At 31.2% G+C, this 21,433-nt stretch overlaps 2 protein-coding genes and 1 long non-coding RNA gene across 7 annotated transcripts; all 3 read right to left on the reverse strand.

Moving 5' to 3' along the window:
* Nucleotides 1-128: 128 nt before the first annotated feature.
* On the reverse strand, nt 129-13,417 carry LOC105198423 (tyrosine-protein phosphatase non-receptor type 1). 5 transcript variants are annotated; one of them, XM_011165127.3, is made up of 9 exons: nt 12,912-13,417; nt 10,283-10,444; nt 9,848-10,107; nt 9,494-9,719; nt 9,261-9,413; nt 8,814-8,985; nt 7,682-7,904; nt 7,375-7,607; nt 129-543 (listed from the first exon to the last, which is right to left on the reverse strand). In XM_011165127.3, exons 1-8 carry the CDS (start codon nt 12,996-12,998, stop codon nt 7,406-7,408), a joined length of 1,485 nt encoding a protein of 494 aa, XP_011163429.1. In that variant the 5' UTR covers nt 12,999-13,417; the 3' UTR covers nt 129-543; nt 7,375-7,405. The 5 variants fall into 5 exon arrangements, with proteins under 5 accessions (XP_011163429.1, XP_011163431.1, XP_011163432.1 ...); XM_011165129.3 differs by having other exon boundaries at nt 138-543; nt 7,497-7,607; XM_011165130.3 differs by having other exon boundaries at nt 138-543; nt 7,497-7,607; nt 7,682-7,886; nt 12,912-13,415.
* Nucleotides 13,418-14,224: 807 nt separating this feature from the next.
* On the reverse strand, nt 14,225-17,744 carry LOC105193677 (abasic site processing protein HMCES). The gene is made up of 6 exons (XM_011158221.3): nt 17,653-17,744; nt 15,884-16,109; nt 15,391-15,708; nt 15,202-15,309; nt 14,962-15,116; nt 14,225-14,661 (listed from the first exon to the last, which is right to left on the reverse strand). Exons 1-6 carry the CDS (start codon nt 17,676-17,678, stop codon nt 14,523-14,525), a joined length of 972 nt encoding a protein of 323 aa, XP_011156523.3. The 5' UTR covers nt 17,679-17,744; the 3' UTR covers nt 14,225-14,522.
* Nucleotides 17,745-20,525: 2,781 nt separating this feature from the next.
* LOC120358542 lies at nt 20,526-21,432 on the reverse strand. The gene is made up of 2 exons (XR_005575474.1): nt 21,308-21,432; nt 20,526-20,781 (listed from the first exon to the last, which is right to left on the reverse strand). It is a non-coding gene; the product is annotated as an uncharacterized LOC120358542 (long non-coding RNA).
* Between the last annotated feature and the right edge of the window lies 1 nt (nt 21,433).

Genomic DNA, 21,433 nt, shown 5'->3' on the forward strand with positions numbered 1-21,433 from the left:
AATAAATTCAAATTGTGGTTCCTTGATGGAATAATAATTTAAACATTTTCATAATTTACATTATCTTACTTTGTGATGTTGAAACGAATTATTGACAATTTAAATGGAGAAAATGGATATATAACAAATTTTATAAATGTACTTTTTATTACGATTTTATTTTTTCTCTTACAATGAATTTAATGTACCATAGAAGATTAATTGTTAATTATTCTTTTCTTTTTTCAGTCTGCAAAATCATTAAAACTAGGAAAGGACGAAAATCGCAAGCTATTCGTCCTTATAAATATCCAGAACTCGCGGAAACAAATGCATACACCATGTTTCTGTGAAGCAAAAAAATTGTGATTTATTTTTCTCTATTAAGTATATATTTATTGTACTGAAACAGATTTTCATCTATAGTTCCCTTAAAAATGTGGCAAGGCACACAACGGAGAATTATTATTCTATGGAAGGACGGTTTTTTTTCTTTGAATTTAGATGGTGGACTCAGCTTCCTCGTGCACAGATTCGCCGCTTTCGGTAGTTTCGCTTTTTGATCTGAAAGAAATCATCAGATAAGGATCTCTACAGGCTTCAGTTGGACATGAAAGACTAAGTATGAGACGGCAAACAAAGGTAAAATAATTTGCGCTAGGTAAAACACGAGAGGGGTTGTATTCGCATCGCTCATGAACATACATATAAATATCTCGAGGTTTATGCGATTTGAGAATCAAATTCAGATTTCAAAATAGGATGGAATCTCGAGGTTATAAATTGAGCCGTTTATTTCAAAAATCTAAGTTCAATTCCACAATATTAAAATTCAAGATTATTTTAATGGAGTTTTTAGCATTACTTATACAATTTTCGAAATAAACGATCCAACTCTAGGGTAAAGAAAGGGGATATCAATAATTGATGTACTACTATCATTAGCTATCGGCAATTCATACACACACATTCGCAATAAAACTCGTGACTAATTTAACGTAATAACCAAAGTGTTCAATTATATACAATAATACTAGTACAGTTATTATTGCCGAAAGACTAATCTAATTAAAAAGTAATATGCATACCAAGAATCGCCAATTTTCAACACTGCTTACAAATTAAAATCAAATACACTGGTTACAAATAAAATATAGATGCAAATAGAGGCAAAACATTCTGTGATTATTAAAACCTTACGGAACTTTTGGCAGACTATTTTTTTTTAAGATTATCGAAAACTACGGGAATGTTAAAATGAAATGTACTGAACAAAATGTTCCTATCGAATTTAACGAGTAACCAATATTTCACCAAGCTAACTCTAATCAAAGTCTACGTCTTTTTAATACAAGAATCTAAATAAAAGAAAGTATATCAGGTTAAACAATTTAAGATGCCTTTGTTATGATTGTCTGGGATCTACTACACCTTGTTAATGATTCGTAAAAAAACATCTGTATTACCTGAATCCATAGTACATAAATCCGGACTCTCCGCAGAAATGTATTTTGCGAAAATAAATTCGCGGTGAAAAATGCACAATTGTAAGAATTACGTGTTTTAAATTCATGGTGTATGAAATCTACAATGAAAAAGATTTTACTCTCACAAACGCTACTTCCCCAGTTGTGTAAAATATCTGCCAATATACAGCCTCTAAGATAAAAGTATTCTCGCGGGAGGGAACCATTTCGAACGAATCGGCCTAATGCACGATGCGAGAGCATTGCCGTTTCGTTACTTCTGTATAAATAATTTTATTGTATGCAAATCTTCATATGTCGTCCAGTAACCTATCCGTGTAACTTGTCCCATCATGAAATTTAGGTGGAGGAGAGGAATCAGAGCGATTTAACGTTGCGATTCTGCTATCATATCAGCTAATTATATGTAAATAGATAGATGATATATAATCTGATATATTAAATAATTAAAACTCAATAAATAACGACTTGATAAGTAACGAACAAATATTTCTATAAACAAAAAAGAAAAAAAAACAGTTTTAGAAAAAAATACATATTGTACTGTGTTCCAGAAGTTAATGTGATTATATATTAAAAAAATTTAGTTTGTGTTTCAAATAATTTGTAGAATTTTGTTGAATAATTTGTGCGATAAAATAATTTCGTTCCTCTCGTCACCTAACTTTTCCCTTTTTCTTTACCCAATTCTTTCTTTCACACGTATTTCCAATTTGTTTCCCTTCTTTTACTGTGTATCATTCAGTTTTCTATACATTAAAATACCATTCGACGCTATACTTCTACAACGATACATCGTATATAAATGTAATTAACTACAATTCAAGAGTTGTGCAGGATGCAGAATGGGCTAGGGAGAGATATTTACCCTTGCCGACGCTGTACGATTAATCAGTTATTCTATTTTAAACCTTCAAAAATTTTAATATAACGAACTTGTAATATGCACAAGTATAATAAAAACGTGAAAAAAATTATTCTTCTATAACTATCTCGGCGTATAACCAGAATTTTTCGTTCTATTAGTAAATTTTTATTTTACGAATTTTTCTTGCAATTGTCTTTGATAATAATCTTCCATTACAATTTATATAACAAAAAAATGGAAACAATCATTCATTTTGTAATACATCTAATTGACAATCGATTAATCGGACAAGCGTACAGCTTTCTCCACCTTCACATACTTATGTCTTAATCCTTTGAGAAGCACGCTCACAATTATCTATTTTATCGTACTGAGATAAATTCACGTTTCTTTTCGCATCGACAATTAACGATTGAACAATCGTCAGTAATTGTAAAAAGGCCCCGTATATAAAGGATGCATCATGTAGATTAAAGGACATCGTGATTTATAAAATGTATGCTCTAGCTGGTGCGCTTCTAAGAATCAAGGATCATCAAATTTCTATCTCACCATTCTTACATCTGCCTAATGAGTACACTCGATTCTTATTATTAATCCGGTTGCCAAGCGTATCAATCGAATCATAAAACGTTCGATATCGCCACGATAATCTACGTGTATTGCTTTAAATTGAAGACGCAAGTTCCTGCGGCGGTCAAAATTTTATTGCGCAAGATTGAGATCAAGCGCGCCTAATTAATGATATAAAATCGAGATTTCTACTCGAGATAAGCTCGATATTATCGCTCGCGTTCCGTAGGTACCCTGATGCATGATCGCTCGACAATCCGGAGATTATAATAGATTGATTGATTGATTCGAAATGGCCTTTCCTTTTATCTCAAAGAAAAAAACAGTTACAGATCTAAAGAGTAATTTTAATGTAGTATATTTTGAATTTTTATTACATTTATTTCACACACGCCAGATATATCCCACCAATGTTTACGATTAGAAGGCAATTTTAAAGAATTTTTGATTACCAAAGATTATATATTGTTCACACTAATTCTGTACACAAAAAAATAAATAAGATTAACAAAAAAGAAAGCAATATCTTGCTATTATCTCAAATATGGTAGGAGCACCTCTGAAGGTGCCATTCCGAGTAAATTAATCAACCTTATAGATTCACTAAATAACTATCTATTTATATATTGTCGGGTAATAAAAACGGCTCGCTTCCACGGTGACTATGTTCTTCCAAAAAGGGGAGAAATCGTTACCGTTACACTATTTATCAATCGCTGTGGTTTTCCTTCCCTCCCCTTGTTTGTACGAATAGGCACTTAGCTATGTTTCTGTGTTTTGTGTAATGTTATATCTATTGTATGCACACAATAGTATAAAAGAATGCGTCGCCAAATTTCTGCTCTTTCGTGCCTTGTCCGATGCTGAATGTGAAGTCCATAAGTAGATGCTTTTTTTTCACGAAGGCTTATAATTATATTACGTGTGAAAACAGATTGCCACACCTAATACATTCGACAAGAGAAAATTTCTTTAATATAAAATGTTACAAAAAATGACAGAAACTTTAAAAATATATTATACCGAGTGGAAATTAATTTCTCTAGTGGCATTGCGAAACCGTGCGGCGTGCGCACATTTCCCCGAATAGTGCTTCGATGAGTGAGTTGCACGATCAACATCGGTAATCACTTCCTATTGTTCCTACATTCACTCTCACTACATGTTTCAATCTCGTGTCTAAGCATACACGCGCGTACAAATGCACGCACGTCGAAGCGTACGTCGGTTTTTGGAACTTTTTAATTAGCACCGTGTCCTCGTGACCTATGAACTTTCATGAACGCATGTCTCACTTCCGGAAGCTTCGCGCGGTCGCCAACAACAGGAGAGATGAGCGTCTGCGATCGTTCGTCTCATGCGTAAAACAGCAGATGAATAATTGTGAAATTTCTTTTTTTAACCACATGTTGCCTTCGAAATTTCAATACGTTCTTCAGCTTAATTTTAAGACGCATGAAACGACTGACGGATTTCCACGCCATGGTGCGTTTTCGCTAATGACACGATATAACGATCGTCATGAAATTAATCGCGTCGTTTTCCTTTCAATCGAATCGTCGCAGACTGCGGGTTTTATACTTATATAAATAATATCTCGATAAAAATTAGATAACAATAGTATATTAGTGCATAAAGTTAAAACGTGTTGTTGACAATAGAATACTGCATATCCCCTCGACTATCGTGTTCCGCGTGGGGAGTGCTCTCGATGACTCCCTTTCCGCTCTTCCATTCAATTTCTTTTGCAACGCGTGCTAACGTGTACATAATCACGCGAAGACGAGCATGTCGATATGCGCAAGTACGACGTGTCAGAAAACATCTCGTGGGAGATCGTGCTCCAACAGTGGAACAACGGTACAAAAGTAAAAAATACGCTTTAGTGATTATGCGCATCTTTTCAAGACGTCACGACGCACATATTCTTCATCACGCTTCACATCTTTGGATTGGAACACGATCTGACAAGTCTTTCTCTCAAAGTGGCTTATATAAAAGCTCGACTTAAGAAATATACGCGGGCTTAACTTTCGTTATTTTATCGCTTGTTTATCTCTTTCTCCCTTTCTGTTTTCCTCATTAGACGTACTCAGTCTTTGTCCGCAATGCTCAATGCACAGTTTGCGACATACATACGCTGTTGGGCAATGAGCTGGAATTCACATTACCTAAGATTTCGTTTTTAAATCTTTCTCAACTTCTCTCTATAATAATTAACGTAATTTTATTACTAAATTTTTAAAGTTTAATGAGGATATTGAGATAAATGCATGAATAGAATTTGATTTAAAAAAAAATTAAAAGCAAGAAACTATCGCGGAGAGATCACTAGTAACTCTTGGAAATAACACTCGTCTTTTCTTTTACTGCTATCAGTAATTTCTACATCCAACAAAAAGTGACATTCTTTTTGTAATTTATCCAATAACAGAAAGAAAGTAAAGCTAATTTGTTAGAAAAAATTCTCTTGATAAATATGACAAATTCAATCTTTTTGCATAATCGCATTTAAAATAAATTTCATTTCTAAACATAAGAAATTTGAAACTAATATCCATACATCAGGAATGTCTAGTTGCAGAATAAAATAATTGATTCTACGATCCATTATCGCTAAAATAGAATTCAGCAAACCTGCATATGAGCAAACTGTATGAATTTATCAATAGTTGCATGAAATATTTTCCCAAATGACGATTTGCATGAAATATAACATTCTGTTGTAATAAAAGAAGAAAATAAAAATTATAAATAAGAAAAAATGTCTTACTCATAGCCAAACAATAAAAAATTTAAACAAGATTATCATAATAAACCAAAAAACACTTTCAAATTCTTTTACGAAATGTTAATATACAATATTCGCCCAATCTAAATTTTCATAAATGATTTTAACATAAGACAATCTACTTCAATCAAAAATTTAAAAAACATTTACCTATGGAACTATAATAAAATTGTTTAACAAGATCTAGGTTTATTATTATTTAACCCACTTAATGCTACTAAAGAAATTTTACAGATTATTTCCAGATCATAAATTGAATTCATATTTTCATGAAAAATCAAGATTATGTGCTCATGAACTCTTACACTCTTAACTTGGCCACAGTTTTACTAACACATAAGCTGCAGTATTTGAAAATATGAATTTAAATTATAAATTATAAAGATGATTTGGAAATAAATCATTCATCCTAACTCTTCAAAGATTTTGGTGAAATTAAGTTCGATTCATTTAGAAACAGTTAGAAAACTATACATATAATTTGTCTTCTTTCTTTTGTTTATATTAACTAAATAACAAGAAAAAGATCGAATTCCGCAAAAGAAAAATGTACCCAGTAAGCAATAAGAAACATTAAAACATTTAACAATATTGGTTTCATATACTTTTAAAATGATATTGTATAAACATTTTCAAACAATTTGATATAATTTTTTTTCGAAACGTTGTTCAAATTTTGAAAACATTATCTCCAAGTCATGATCAAAATTTGTTCACATTGAAGCATACAACGATAAATTATGATTTGAAAATGACATATGTTATCAAATATCGTTGTAACAATATAGTAGTAATGATTTTATGTTTACTGGGTATTTATGTGCGGGAGATAATAAAGTCAAGAGTTACTTAATAACGATAAGCTTTTCATTCAAATCAGCTTTGTATATCCGTAATAAATAAAACTGATTTATATTTTCGTTCTGTGTTTACGCGTATCACTGTATGAGCGTGTCATCAACGCTATAAGTAAATAAAATGATCCGATAATCGAAATTTACGCAAATCCACACAATCATATATTTATAAAATTATATGATTATATTGTGATAAACTATTGCAAAGCTAACCCTTAAGTATACTTTATCTAAAAGAGTAATTTATCTGTGGAATTAATTCTGGTAAATAACACGTTTATATTTTATCTATAAGAATCATGTCGTAAAATTTACTTTTCTTCATTAACGTTTTCATAAACACATGCAGAATAAGGTATTTGTTTCTCTGGTAGCAAATAAAAAAATTGTGAAAAAAAAAACATATATTCTAATGTTCTAGATACTCATAGAATAAATCACAATATAAAAATACAAATATCGAAAGTCCATCTCCTTCATCAGTGCTTCTATTTTCATTCTTGTTACTCGAACATATAACAGTGCAGTTTAAAAATGTACTGTACTTTGCACTTTTCAGCATCATTTTATTGTATTCTATTGTTTTTTGTAACTTTTCTCTCCCTTTGCTTAGTTTCTCGGAGATGGTATCGTTTGCGATATTGCTGACGAATGATTCTACTGCCAATACGAAACTCTTTGTTTACGAAAGCCTTTATACTCTTGCCAAGATGTTTCAGCTAAGATTAGGCTTTTAAAACCTCGCAATAGAATCTCATATTAAGATTTTCCTCGATTACTATACTGACAGTACGAAAAATAATGCGTGTATATACGTACGTACGACATCCTTAAATGCGACACGATAGATCTAACTACGCATGTACAGGTAGTAACAGATCGCTATGATACCCCCACCGATCCCAATGCCTAAGCTTATTTTAAGGGGGTTAAATAATGACCTCTTGAAATTTTGCCATTCTTCCATCTCCTTCTGCCGGCGTTTCATCTCGCGTACTTGTGTCGCTAGTCGTTCATTCTTTTCCATCTTGCGTCGACGTACCTCCTCTTTCCTGCTTCAAGAGAACAAAATTCATAAATTATACAAATAATAATTATCGTTTGTTACTAACAGATTGTTACTCACGCGTCTGAATTGGACGGAGAGTTGTTTAGTAAAACAGAGTTTTCAGCGTCGTCGGAAGGAGTGTCGTCTAGTACCACGCCATCGTCAGCATTTTGTTCACGTACACAATTTGTATTAGATGTAGATAGATTTGTATCTGCAGATAAATCTACATGATTCGGTGGTTCACATGGCAACGGTTTATCAGGCGGTCCCTCTAGTTCTTCTGTAATTGACATTAGATCTAAATTTTTTATTAATGTATATCTATTATGCCAAAAAATACTATTTTATTTAAATAAAATATAATGTTTACTTAAATATTGTAAAACAATTCTCTGAAATTTCCAAAACTTTTATTATAAATTCTAGGTAAGTAGAGAATTTTTAAATGCAGTTTAGAAATAAATCGCTTTTATCGTATCTTTTAAAGTTCCCTTTAAAGTTCCAAAAGCCTATCTCAAACTGGAGATTGGGTTGAAATTTGACCAATCAAAACATTCATTAAATTTAAAACAGTTCTCCCTTTTTTTTATGGTTTTATGATTTGGTTGAATTCTAATTCAATCTTTACCTTTCATCTAGAGGCTTTTCATCTTCATAGAGGCTTTAATCACTCAATTAATTAAAAAGAACACTTAAGTTTTAAATATTAAATTTGTGAAAGTACAAAAAAGAAACAATATAAACGAAATATGTATATGGAATATAATAATCTATTCACAATACACGGATCTAACTTAACAAAAAGTACAAAATTTGAAAGATAATTAAATACACATTGCAAAATTTAAATAATATACCTTCTATCATCATCAATGTATTCTGTAAAAATTTGTGAGTCATGTACGTGTGTACGTCCATATTTATTACTAATCGAATACATTATCGATTAATCAATTGCATTGTCGACATTTCGCATTATCAAAAAAAAAAAAAAATTAAAGAAAACAGTTGCATCAACCAAAGATAGAATTAAAATTTAAATTTAAAATTAAAATTAAAATTCCCCTAAATATCGAAAATTTCATGAAAATCCATGATTTTCAAGAATAAAAAATTAATTTCTTAAAAATTATAGATTTGCCCGATTTCTCCAGTAGTAAATATCCTGCAAAACAATTTTTTTTATAATAAAAAAGAAAAAAAATACCATTATCAGATGAATCATCCGGGCTTAGATCTGCCATCATACTACGCGTTAAAGACTCTCCTCTTGGAGGTGGTAGAGGAGGAGGTTCATCGTCTTTTTCTAATGGATGATTTTTATTATTCATCTCGTCGTAACTCGTAATTATTTCATCATGAGTTGTATCGTCATTATCCTGTAAAACGTATTATAAAATACAATGATTCTATGATTAAATTTAATTACAGTAATTTACTATTACTAAAATAATTTCCATGAAAACCTTTTTATCTAAAAATTATTATATAATAAAAGTAGTAATGTTTTGCAAAGAAAGAATATACAGATACAGACTCCGTGTTTATTAAAATATAAGACTAAATACTGTACAAAATTTAAGAAAAAGGGACTATTGTAATTATTATGCTTTACTCAAAAGACAATAGCATTATGCAATTATTAATCACTTACCATGTTATCAAGTGGTAATTGTTTTGCTCCCTGAATGATGGCAGCATATGAAAAACAAAGTTGTTCAGGCGTTTGTATAAGACCCATACGAGACCGTCTCATTTCCAACAATTCATGTCGCACATCCAAATCATTTAAACCATATTTTTCAATCTGTAATCAAATGACAAATAGTTAACGATTGTCAAAGTAGTTTTCTGCAAGTCAAAAATCGTTTGCTGCTTTCTATGTACCAATACTAAGCACGCGTCAACCAAGCAAAATGTTCCTGATCTTCCTATTCCCGCGGAACAATGTACAACGGGCGGGCCAACATTTTGATCTAACGCTCCTGATTTTCTGACATCTGCCAAGAAACGTAAAAAGGCCGTTGGACGTTGCGGTACTCCGAAGTCTGGCCAAGTGGTATAATGAAAATGTAAGATTTCCCTGCTATCGTTACTTTCCAAGTCCGTTATACTGTAAATAAGTTAAAAACATCATAATGATATTTACAGAAAAATTATAAATTATTGCGAACTATAAAGCAATTCAATTAATTGTATGTTGAAAATACAATATGATTAATAATATATGTATTTTCTTACCGTAATGTTCTAATAGTATAATCTGATGAGTCTTTCTTGCTGATATAATCTACCTTTATACTAACATCTTCAAATGTTAAAGTAGGTTTTGTATCGTCCAGTGGGAAATATTGATGGCATTTGATTTGGTTCTTCTCGATTACCTTGTTTAACATCAATATAGCTCTACAATTTTGTTCCCATACCATTAGCCAAAAATGACTGATAGTATTTGGTAAGGGTCCTTGTGTTAGGATGTATTGCCTTTCAGCATGATCCACCTAATGTACAAAGAAAATTGTGGAATATAGGCTGATATTCATAGTCGATTCTTATTTCAAGATCATCTTAAGTAATGTCTTAAAATACTAAATATAAGACTCGACTATAAATACCACCTATATTTGCATTATCATCAATTGTTTATACAACACATTATTTCTATAACATATTTACCCGTATGAGATTGGCGTGAATATAATCACATACGCCTCTCTTAAGTATAATCCTAGTGTGATCGTACGGTGCCACATCTCTGTAGCGATTCAAGTTTTTATTCTGTGGTTTTTTTGATTCATTGCATGTATACTCGAAAGATTCACACTCGCTACGTATGGCCTGCAAAATATTAAAAGTTATTAATGAAAGAACTGTAAGCTACTACAAAAAAATATTTCTTACAAATAAACAATATACTGAGACCACCTAGACACATAAAATAAAAGTGTACATATACATTTAATTTTAAAAAAGTGCCATTGCTTCAAAATGTGTTATAAATCAAATCTGAGATAAAAATTCAATCTTTATTTGTATAACAATCTTTACTTAAAAAAAATACAAATAAGTGAATTACAAGAAACCTACAAAAGTATAAATTTCTTGCACCCTTGTTGCAACTTGTTGCTTACTTAAATACAATTGATTTATATAATTGGTATTTAATTTCTTACTAATATGTAGGGTGTCCGGAAAAATTGAGGCCACTTCATTAACACTTATACAATGTGTTAACAAAGTCAAGAGTAGACAAAAAAAATTCATATAAAGTTATGTTCAAAATAAAAATGTTTTATTAAAAAGTTAAGAATTCAAGGAATTATTGTTATTGTAATAAATATTTTACAAATAAATTGTTATGATAATAATTATAATAAGTATTCAAGGAGTATTTGAAAGAATTAACAGTCATTACTCCGACGAGTAGAAATCCGCATTCTCGCAGAACAAACTTGTCAAATATTATATCACAATAACAATTGATAAAAATCTTTAAACGTTTATAACTTTTCAATAAAACTTTTTCGGATATAAGTTTATATGAACTTTTTTCACCTATGCTCATTAACATGTTGTATAAATTTAGCTCTGACTTTGCCAGACACCCTACATATTAATAAGAAATGAAATTAAATATGGATAATATAAATCAATTATTGTATTTAAGTAAGCAACAAGTTGTAAGAAATTTTATACTTTTATAAGTTTCCTGCAATTTGCTTAGTTATCTTTTTTTCTTTTTATAGTTATTTTTTTATTTATTTCTGATTTGTAAAACTTATTTATTTCTTTCTTTTGTTAAGATATTAATTATTTTATAATATGATTGAAAAAAACACAGTACAGCTTAAAATATAATTTTTATTAGTAGAGAATTTTTTAAAGGTAATAAAAATATTTTTTATGTGATAGAAATTTATCTTTTCTTTTATAATTTTTTCCTGTTACATTGATAAATTTTTAACTTGGGAAAAAGTTAATAAATTAAAGTTTATGTATTTAAAAAATAACTAATTGAAATTATAAATTAAATCATTTAAAATTAAGTTAAGTTATTAACTTTTCAGCTTTAATATTTAACTTTTAATTTTTTAAGTAGTTACTACCCACACAACCCTAATAAAACTATACATAATCCAGGTAGCGCGAAGAAGCTTCAATTAACAAGAATACGAGATCTTATCAGAAAAATTCTAACGTTCGGGGTCGTCAAGTTTCTCATGTTGTGCTTCGAAGAATTTATGCGATCTAAAAACGTATTTTCAAGACAGAAGCCTGTGACCTTGAGTACAATCGCGATGTTATACCGTGACGATTCTCAAATCTGGCCCAGGTCTCGCAAAATATCACTTTTCTTCCGTGGTTTTAAATCGAACCGGTGCCGTAAATCCGTGCGAGTCTCTCGGGGACCGTCGTGCAAACCCCCTCGACAGCATCAGAGCGCAAATAACGCGGAAGCCGTATCACGTTCGGCGAATCCGCGTGTCGGCATCGAACGGTATTACCGCCTATTGTCTGTGTGTTGACGCATGAAACATCCATACTATCCATAGGCTGCTATCGACCGTGGTGGACACATAAGAAAGAAGCGCTTCAAGCGTATCCCCCGAGACAGTTCGCGAATCCAAGTTGGATCTCTGTTCGCGGGGGAAAAAAATTTTTACGCGTCTCCGCATGCTGCACGCACGACGTTCGCGTTCCCGATTTTATCGGACGTTATCATCGTGCATGAATAAAGGAATCCGGTGTGGCAGCTCGAGCCGGCGGCGGTGCTCGTCGAATCCCGAGGCTTGTTTTTTTTCAGCTTTTTGCGCGATTCATCTCTCCCCTTTCTCTTTTCACGTGGAAAGGGGGAAAAAAGAGAAAACAATGAACTATGCCAGAGATTTAACCAAATACAACAGACAGGGCGACGTTCAATTTTACAGGCGAGACTCTTGACAGACCCATGAACAGACGTGACACGCGGCGCGGCGCGCGCGAGAACGTTTCACGAGAGCGAGGACGCGACGGCGGCGGCGGCGGCGGCGGTCGCGGAAGGCGCGGAAAGAAGCGATGATCCCGAGGGAGCGATAACGCGGGACGCGAGGCTTCGCGCGCAAGAGAAAGACCGGACGGAAAGGGAAAGAGAGAACGCAAGAGAGAAGGTACACGGCGCGGAAACGAGAAGCCGGCACGATGTATCAGCCGGGCAGGCACAGAAGTTAAATCGGAGAAGAGCGAGCCGTTTCTCTCCCTCACCATCCCCTTTCCATATTTCTTTTTTCTTTCCTTCTTTCCTTCACCCTCATTCTTCCTCGCTCACCTGATAGAAAGCCGCCCAACCGTGCTTGGCGTTGATCTCGCGGTACACGGTCTCGACGTTCATCACTGTCTCCTCGTCGCTGGTCATCCTGGTGCTGGTCGTCGTCTCGCCGCTTCGTGAAAATCGTGAATCCTAGCAGGACGTAGTAGAGACACGCGCACGACGCGAACGAGCGAACGAGCAAGCACGCGCGCACTTGCACGACGCACTCGCGAGGAGGCTGGGCCGCGCGCGTACTCTTCCGACTCTCGTTTTCCTGCCGCTCGTGCTCCCCTGCGTCACCTGGGGAGTCAACGTGCCATGTGTCAAGCCACCCTCGTCGGCGAGTACGCGGGCCTTCGCTGTCGAACTACGGGAACACGGAGTCGAGGAACGACGACGACGGCGGCGGAGAGTCGTTCAACGCAATGCAAGCAGCGGTTCCACGAAAAGCACGCACTTACGCACGTAACCTATGGTCCATTCGTGGACAGGCGCGCACACTGCGCGAACTCGCGGACGACGCGGACGGCGGCAGTGGCGCGCGCGGCGTGGAACCGCTCTCGTGCTGCCAACCGGGTCGGTCCCTAGCTGGAAAGCCGTCGCCATTGGATGGTCACCTCGCTCCTCGGTGCCCGCGAACATTCGTTTTACTTGCTTTCCGCATCACGTGTTGAGAACGAGTTTGGCCAGAATCCAATTAACGATTTGGTCACGATCCAATTATTCAATTATCAACTTATCGATGATATCCATATTATTTTATTAACATGCCTAAATAATATTTTATTGTTTAACATGTGAAAGTGAGAGAAAATAAAATATTAATAATAGCTGAATTAATTAAATCAAATTAAATTAATATGATGCAAGAAAAGTAATTTATAAGTTACTTGAAAAAAAATGACAAGTATTTTAGCCTATAAATAAAATTAGGGGAGAATAATGATATAAAGGTTTATCAGAATAATTTCATGATCAATTGTGAATGAAAGATAAGATTTTTGGTCTTGTAACAACATAGGATTCAAAATGGAAAACTATTTTATTGTTATTGTTCAAAAAAATTGAAAAATGTAAGTTTTAAAAATAAAAAAACAAAGCTAAGAGTTATTTGATGTGAAAAATGTTTATTAAATGTTTCTTGAATAAAGATCATTCAATAGACGTATTATTTACTAGATTATAAAGTACACTTAGAAATTTATAAAACATTGTAATCTATATTAAATCTTCTATCTACTAGATCCTAAATAAATTGCAATAGTATAACTGTAAAGTTGAAAATCTGGAATTAAGGGAAAATAATAGTGCGATACAACATTATGAGAATATATTTTTAACTATTATATATTTTATTAAGAGCGATACATTTTATTTTTAAAATACAATTTTTAAAAAATATGCGTTATAAAAAATGTAATTCTAAGAGGTAGTTTTCTGTTTCCTGAGTTTTTATGATAATATATTAAATTAATTTAGTTAAAATATATAAATTAATTAATAATTATATGTACAAACTTTATAAGATATGCTGTTTGCAGTATATTTTGAATAGTTGAATACAGTATATCTTGAAAGAAAAATAAGTTAGGTATATATAAATATTTAATTGGCCGTTTCTTACAAATTTTAATTTTCTTTCCGAATTTTTGAGGTATCTTTGCTTTCATCATTGATTGTATCTTTATTATTTGTGTTTTTTCTTTTATTTGAAGCAGCTGATCCCTTTTGCAACCAAGAAGACATAAAAGATGCTTGACCGACCTCTCTGTATAATTATGATAAATCAATAAATTTACTTAATATGTCAATAAATGCACACTGAGAAAAAATTGACAAAATTCTAGTAAATATATTATTAATACTATTGAAATAACTTATTTACATAACACAAATAAATATTACTTATCTGAAGTAAATTTTATTGATATACAATAGTTATTTAAACAGTATTAATGACATATTTATATAAATCATGAAATTTTTTCTCTCAGTGAATACAATATCTGGAGTTTCGACATGTATTTTTATATAAAACAATAATTTTTTTTTTTTAGTTTCTACTTACTTTGGCTTTATTTTTTTTCTACAATCTATAGTTTTATTGAATCCATTATTGACAACCGTAGATACTGGATGCCAGTTTAAAGAGGTTTCTTGTAATATCATGTCATTCAACGTTTTAACAGCTGCATCTGTTGATAAATCTTTACTTAACCATACCTAGAAAAATTTGCATGATAAATTAATAAAAGTTATCTTTCCGCAAATTATATATAATGACGTTATATAATTATATATCATTTACTTGGCATTCTTCCTCATTACTCAAACATACTGGCATACGATGATGCAACCAAGACAATATCTTGTTACTCTCTCTTGTAATAATAGTACAGCTATGTATGATGTTCCCCTAAAATAAGACTTTATAACTAATATCTTGAATAAATTCTGATAAAATCATTGTAAGGCAGTATTTAAAAAGTTGATCTACCTCCTCAGTTTTGTGTATTCCAAATATGCCAGCTAGTTTCAATACCTTGAAACCTTTCCATCCATCTGTCTCAGAAAATTCGTTAAGCCATGTTGTAGGATCATCTGCTTTTATATCTTCGTCTTGAGTCGCATATATGTAGTACGGTTGCTTCTGAAGTTTCTTATCTGTACTGGATTTCCATTCGTAGAAGCCTTCACAAACCACAATGCATCTCTGTTGCTTTTGTAATGATGGAGAATACATTGTTGAGTTCTGTATATTTTCCAAACGACTATTGTGAGTGGATATCTTATTTAAACGTTTCTGATAATCTCCCTGTAAAATTAATCAATTAATTTATATAAAAACAATTTAAGTAATTCATATAAAAATAATTCAAATAATTTATCTTAGTATCACGCTGAAAATTTTTTAATATTTTAACAATTTTAATCACACTTAAATGTTAAATGAGCTTGCAAATGTGATATATCTATGGTTTGAATGTTACCTGATGCCAAGGTGGAATCATGCCCCATGTCATAGCGCAAAGGACTCGTTCATCTTTTTCTCCCTCAAAATGTGAACCAGATACTATGCAAGGCAAAACGTCTCGTGGACACATATTATATGACGGATCATATTTTAATTCAGTTTTAGCCCATGTCAATTTACGTTGTTTGCCATTGGCATCCTTATATCCACACGCACAACACAAAGTGTCTCTGTTCAATGAGCTATAAATTACAATATAATTTATAAAATATTTATATAATTTAATAATTTTATAAATTAATATCAGTATATAAACTACAATAAATTTTCAAAATTTAGTTGTATTAAACTAAAACTGATATAAATACAATAATTTTTTATAAATTGTGTAAATGTTTTTAAATATAAACAAAACTATGTAAAATTAGTACAATTTTATCTTATATATAAATCTAGTAATATTTCATGAATTTTTTAAATACTATTATAAAAAGAAAATATTTGATTCTGTGCAAAACAAAAGAATTTAAAGTAATATCAATACAAAAAAATCAATAAATTTCTGCAGTTCAGAAAATAGAACAAATAAATATGTTTTAATGTCTCATTATTATATCCCAAATAACAAAGCGTATTTAAATAAAATCACACAAATTTATAATTGCTAGTGCTAGCAACTTGCTTTATATTTGTCTAAAATTATTCAAATATACTGACATTATAACATTATTCAGACAATAATGTACTGCCAGCTTAAAACAAAAGCAGCATCAAACCTCAAAGTTACCTTACGTTATCGGCAATATAACAGCATTGTATGTAAATTACGATAGCATAGTATAATGGCAACAATGTAAATTTAGATGATAATTTCAAAGTTGCAGACATATTACTGACTATTAGTCAAAATTCATACCATAAAGGCATCAATTTACCAACAAATGCAGACTCAGTTGCTGCAATTCTGATAACAACCCAGATAGCAAAACATGAAAACTCAATGTAAAACAAATCATTGTATGGATTAAATTGCTTGTTAATTGCTATTATGGTGCCATTTATTTATTGCAACAAAAATGTTTTAGTCAATTCAGTATCAATATGCTGAATTTGATAGTCAAGCAAATATGGAACAATTATTGCAACCAATCTATGATAAGTATATTGTAATAAGTTGTTGGAAACTTGCCATTATATTTTGAAAATTGTTTATAGTGAGCAACATGTAAGTAATATTTCCCATTTACAAGTTGTGATAAGTATAATGCAGATAAGTTATTAGGAACTAGCTGATATTATATTTTGGAAACTATTCCTGACAAAAACATACTGATACCCTCTTCTGTTGTTTCGCTGACATCTATGAAAATATTTGTGACAAATTGCCAACAACTTGTAATTATTTGACTATCTGGGAATTTGATTGCAAATAATATGTCAACAACAAGACATGTTGCTATCTAAGATTATTTATTAGCAAACATTTCAATTAAAAATTTATATATTATATATATATATATATATATATATATATATATATATATATATATATATATATATGTAACTAAACATCTTCAACTTGTATCATTTCTTCATAAAAAATAATCATTTGCAATAACGAAGCAATATAAAATTAAATTTACACAACAAATTAATTGAGAAAGGCATTTTTTCGAACAAGAAAAAATTTTTTTAAATTGTACACTGTATTAATCTGTTCATCATTTAAATATGTCATGCAGTAATTAAGGTAATTAATAAGAAAATAATAATGTAACTATTCACCAACAAATTCGACCACACATTTTCATCAATTTTTTTCGCACCAGAAAGGAACCCGAGCAAACCCGAGAATGGTCACGATCAGTGTTGCCAGGTGATTGAAAAATTGAACAGTAGGTGGCATGCCAAAAAGCGGTAGATTTGAAATTTAAAGCGGTAGATTATTTCAAAAATTTCATGAAAGACATAACACAAATAATTGGTAAAATATATGTATAAGTAAGAAAAACGGTAGATAATCCGATTAAAATGGAAGGCGGTAGATTTGTGAGCCAAAACAGTAGATCTACCGCTAAAACGGTAGACGAGACTTGGCAAATATAATGGAATTGTATGGAAAGAAGCCTGATATTAACATGGAACCTATGTTAGCAGTACAGAATAAAACCACAGTTCCAAATAAGAAGAGTACTGTTCAATTGAAAAGACTAGTCAAAACAATATTAGGTTCTCAAGTTTTGAAAACAATAGCAGAAAAGGACCAACAAATATCTAAGACAGTGAATTTTTCAGTGGATTCGGAGGGATTTAAACGGCTAAAAATATTCAAAAATTAAAAAAATCGTTAAAAAATAAATTAAAAATATTTGTGGTATTTGAAAATAGTGTAAACCTTAAAAGATTTTGTTGTCATTAATAATTATTTTTAAACTGATTTAGAAGTTAATGTTTAGAAGTTAATGTTTCTATTTTCAATTTATTTTAGATTAGGATCTTATTATATTTATAAATATATAATAAGACGTCTGAGAGTTAAAAAATGTTACCTTGACATGGTAAGCTAAACAAAAAATTTTATAAATAATTATTAGAATTTATTTAATAGTAGAGATATTACGAGTAACAATATCTACAAGGATCATAGTATCACTTTATAGATAAAAAAACTTTTGATAACTTTTAACTCTATTATTCCTAAGTATAAATAAAGAAATTTAATAAACATTCTATTTGAATTTCTCTTAATATCTCGCGAACATTTGATGTAAATTATGTCAAATGATACAAGTTAAGCCTCTCATAAAGAGATTTTGTTTAACACGGATTTCCTGTTGACCCAACAAGAAGCTATGAAGTCCCCCATCGAATCAGATTTGGAATGCATTAGGGATCAGTCTTCAACCCTTGAACAGTGATTATCTGTACATACGCGTGGGACAAAGAATAGGAATCCTCTTGTGCGTGTTCGTTCAGCAGTGCTCTTTTCGTTTCGTCTTTCGGGTTGTTTGTCCTAGAAGGCTTATTGAACCGGAGTTACTAATTTAGTACGCTAATGAGTAACGCAAAAAAGATCCTCGCTCGACTTGTCGGTAACTTCTTAATTGAGAAACACGATGTTGGAAAACTGCATATTGTATTTTTTGGTAAAGCTTCGTCGTAACACGTATTACTCATTTAACGCAATGAGAAAAAAAGAAAAGAAAAATACTATTTTACAGGAATATTGTGAAAAAGAATTGATTAGTCATAAATTTAGTTATTTAATTTATATAATATCCCAATCAGCAGGCAATGTTTTTGAAAGTTTAATAGTGTTATTTAAAAAAATGTTTAATGAAGAATAAATATATATTCTTTACTAAACTTTTTTTAAATATTAAAAAATAACATTTAAAATCACTATTTAGTAGGGGCGATGTGCGGGTACCCGAAATTACGAGTAGCCGTGTTTTGGGTCGGGTCGGGATTTTTTTTGGGATTGGGTCGGGACCCGAAAGTTTGTAAAGTTCGGGTATTTGAAAAATTTTGGGTACCCGAAACTTACGAGTACCCAAAATAGAGTCGGGTCCCGAAATTCTGTCGGAACCCGAAATCGAGACGATTTCCCAAAATTTTGTAAATTTTGAGAAATTGGATCTAAAATCGGGTCAAGAAGCGGTCATAGATCTAAATACCTTATACACTAATGTGAGAAAAAAATTACTAAATTTTAATAATTATTTGTTTGAATATTGCCCTAATAAAATTTTTTTCGAACGTAAATATATATTTATTTAGTGGAGTGACCACTAATTTAATTATCATTTTTTATTGAGTAAATACTTATGTACTGTAAGTAAATATTTCATTGGCAGTATTTAAATTTAATAATTCAATATAAACAAATTGCCTTACGTAAATTTAGTAATTTTTTTCTCACATCAGTGTGTATAAAGTATCTCTGACCGCTACTTGACTATTGTTTACTAATTGGGATCATTTAAATTAAAAAAAAAAGAAGATATTTTGTATTTGATATAAATACTTTTGCATACAAGCATTTGTTTCCATATGAATTATTTATAAATAAAATTGTATTAACAAAATTATTGTTATGTACACAGTAAAAAACATTTTATATGTTTAATTAGTCTTACATAATCTTGTTAAAACTTTTATGTTGAATTTTTAACATACCTGGATATTAATTTAACATTATATGATTGTGTTACTCAAATATTTTGTATTAAATTGAATGGAAATTATTATATTCAACATTGTAATCGTTCAACATTTTGTAGTATTAAAATAACACAATTAGGCAAGTAAACAAATATAAAAAATGTAATTTTAGAATGTAAATTCTAAAATAAATATTGTATAAATGTATATGTCAACATATAAATATTAATTTTATTTTTAATAAAACATGTTTCAAAATTTGTGTACGCTTTTGTATTAATTTTTTTACATTTTTTACATAATATTTGTGTTACTTTCTAATGTATTCATCTTTTATTAAATACAATAAACATAGAAATGAGTGAACCATTTCGAACATATAACGATATAAGTATGATAAAAACACACATTTTCTAGCTGTATGTTTATACATTGGATAAAATCGATTCTAAATTTAACAAAAACTTATAAAGGAAAGAAAATGAAAAAACATCTTTTATATATTAATTTATATTATTACTGACGTCACAATCATAAGAAGGAAATTAAGATAGTCACAAGTGAAAGATTGAGCAACAATACAAAAGATATTTGGAAAGTGACAAGATAAAATGATGGAGCACCGCTCAAGGTAGACAGGAATCAGTAGGTAGATCCCCTTCTTCTTGACCCTTTTATTACTTTCCATAAGTTCTTTCATCAGACTTGAGTCGCCCAGTGACGTGAAAGTAACAACAGTGGTGCTCAGCTCTGAAAAAAAAAATTTTTATTATTTTATTTGGCTAAAAAATAAATATATTACACGAAACACATTTAAATGTAGATTATTCTTATACAGATTGTAGATTTTAATAATTTAATTTTTAGAACATTAAAAGATATTTAAACTGCCAAGAATTTCGACTTTACTCGTGCATTTATTTTTTTCAAAAGTAATTTAATTTTACTTGTAAATGTATATTTTCGAAAAGTCTAAATTTCAAAAGAATTGCAAGTACTGTTCCTGTGAGAAAGCAATTATGATATTTGAACATAAAAAGTATGTATTTGTAGATATCTATTCAAAATAAATAAATAATCGAAAAAGTAGATTTTCTTTTTTTTATTTAAACACAGTCTTGCAGACTGTAAGTAAAGAACAATGGTTGGTGGTTTTATCTATTTTCTCGTTTTTACAACGAATGTTTGTTCAAGAAATGCAAACGGATCCGGAACGCCGGCTACCCTTGCTGGTCGAATGATTATCCTTGGCCAGAGATCAGATGGTCGTTCTCACCTGCCGGTAGGATTCCCCCAGTTTGAGGCGCTCTGACACACCTGGCGATCCCGACTTCGACTTGGACATAGTCTGGTGGGGCCTCTTTAGACTCTCGCCTCGGTGCATTATATACGTGGGCCTTCA

Source organism: Solenopsis invicta, chromosome 8, assembly GCF_016802725.1.
Source record: "Solenopsis invicta isolate M01_SB chromosome 8, UNIL_Sinv_3.0, whole genome shotgun sequence".
NCBI classification, from domain to species: Eukaryota; Metazoa; Arthropoda; class Insecta; order Hymenoptera; family Formicidae; genus Solenopsis; species Solenopsis invicta.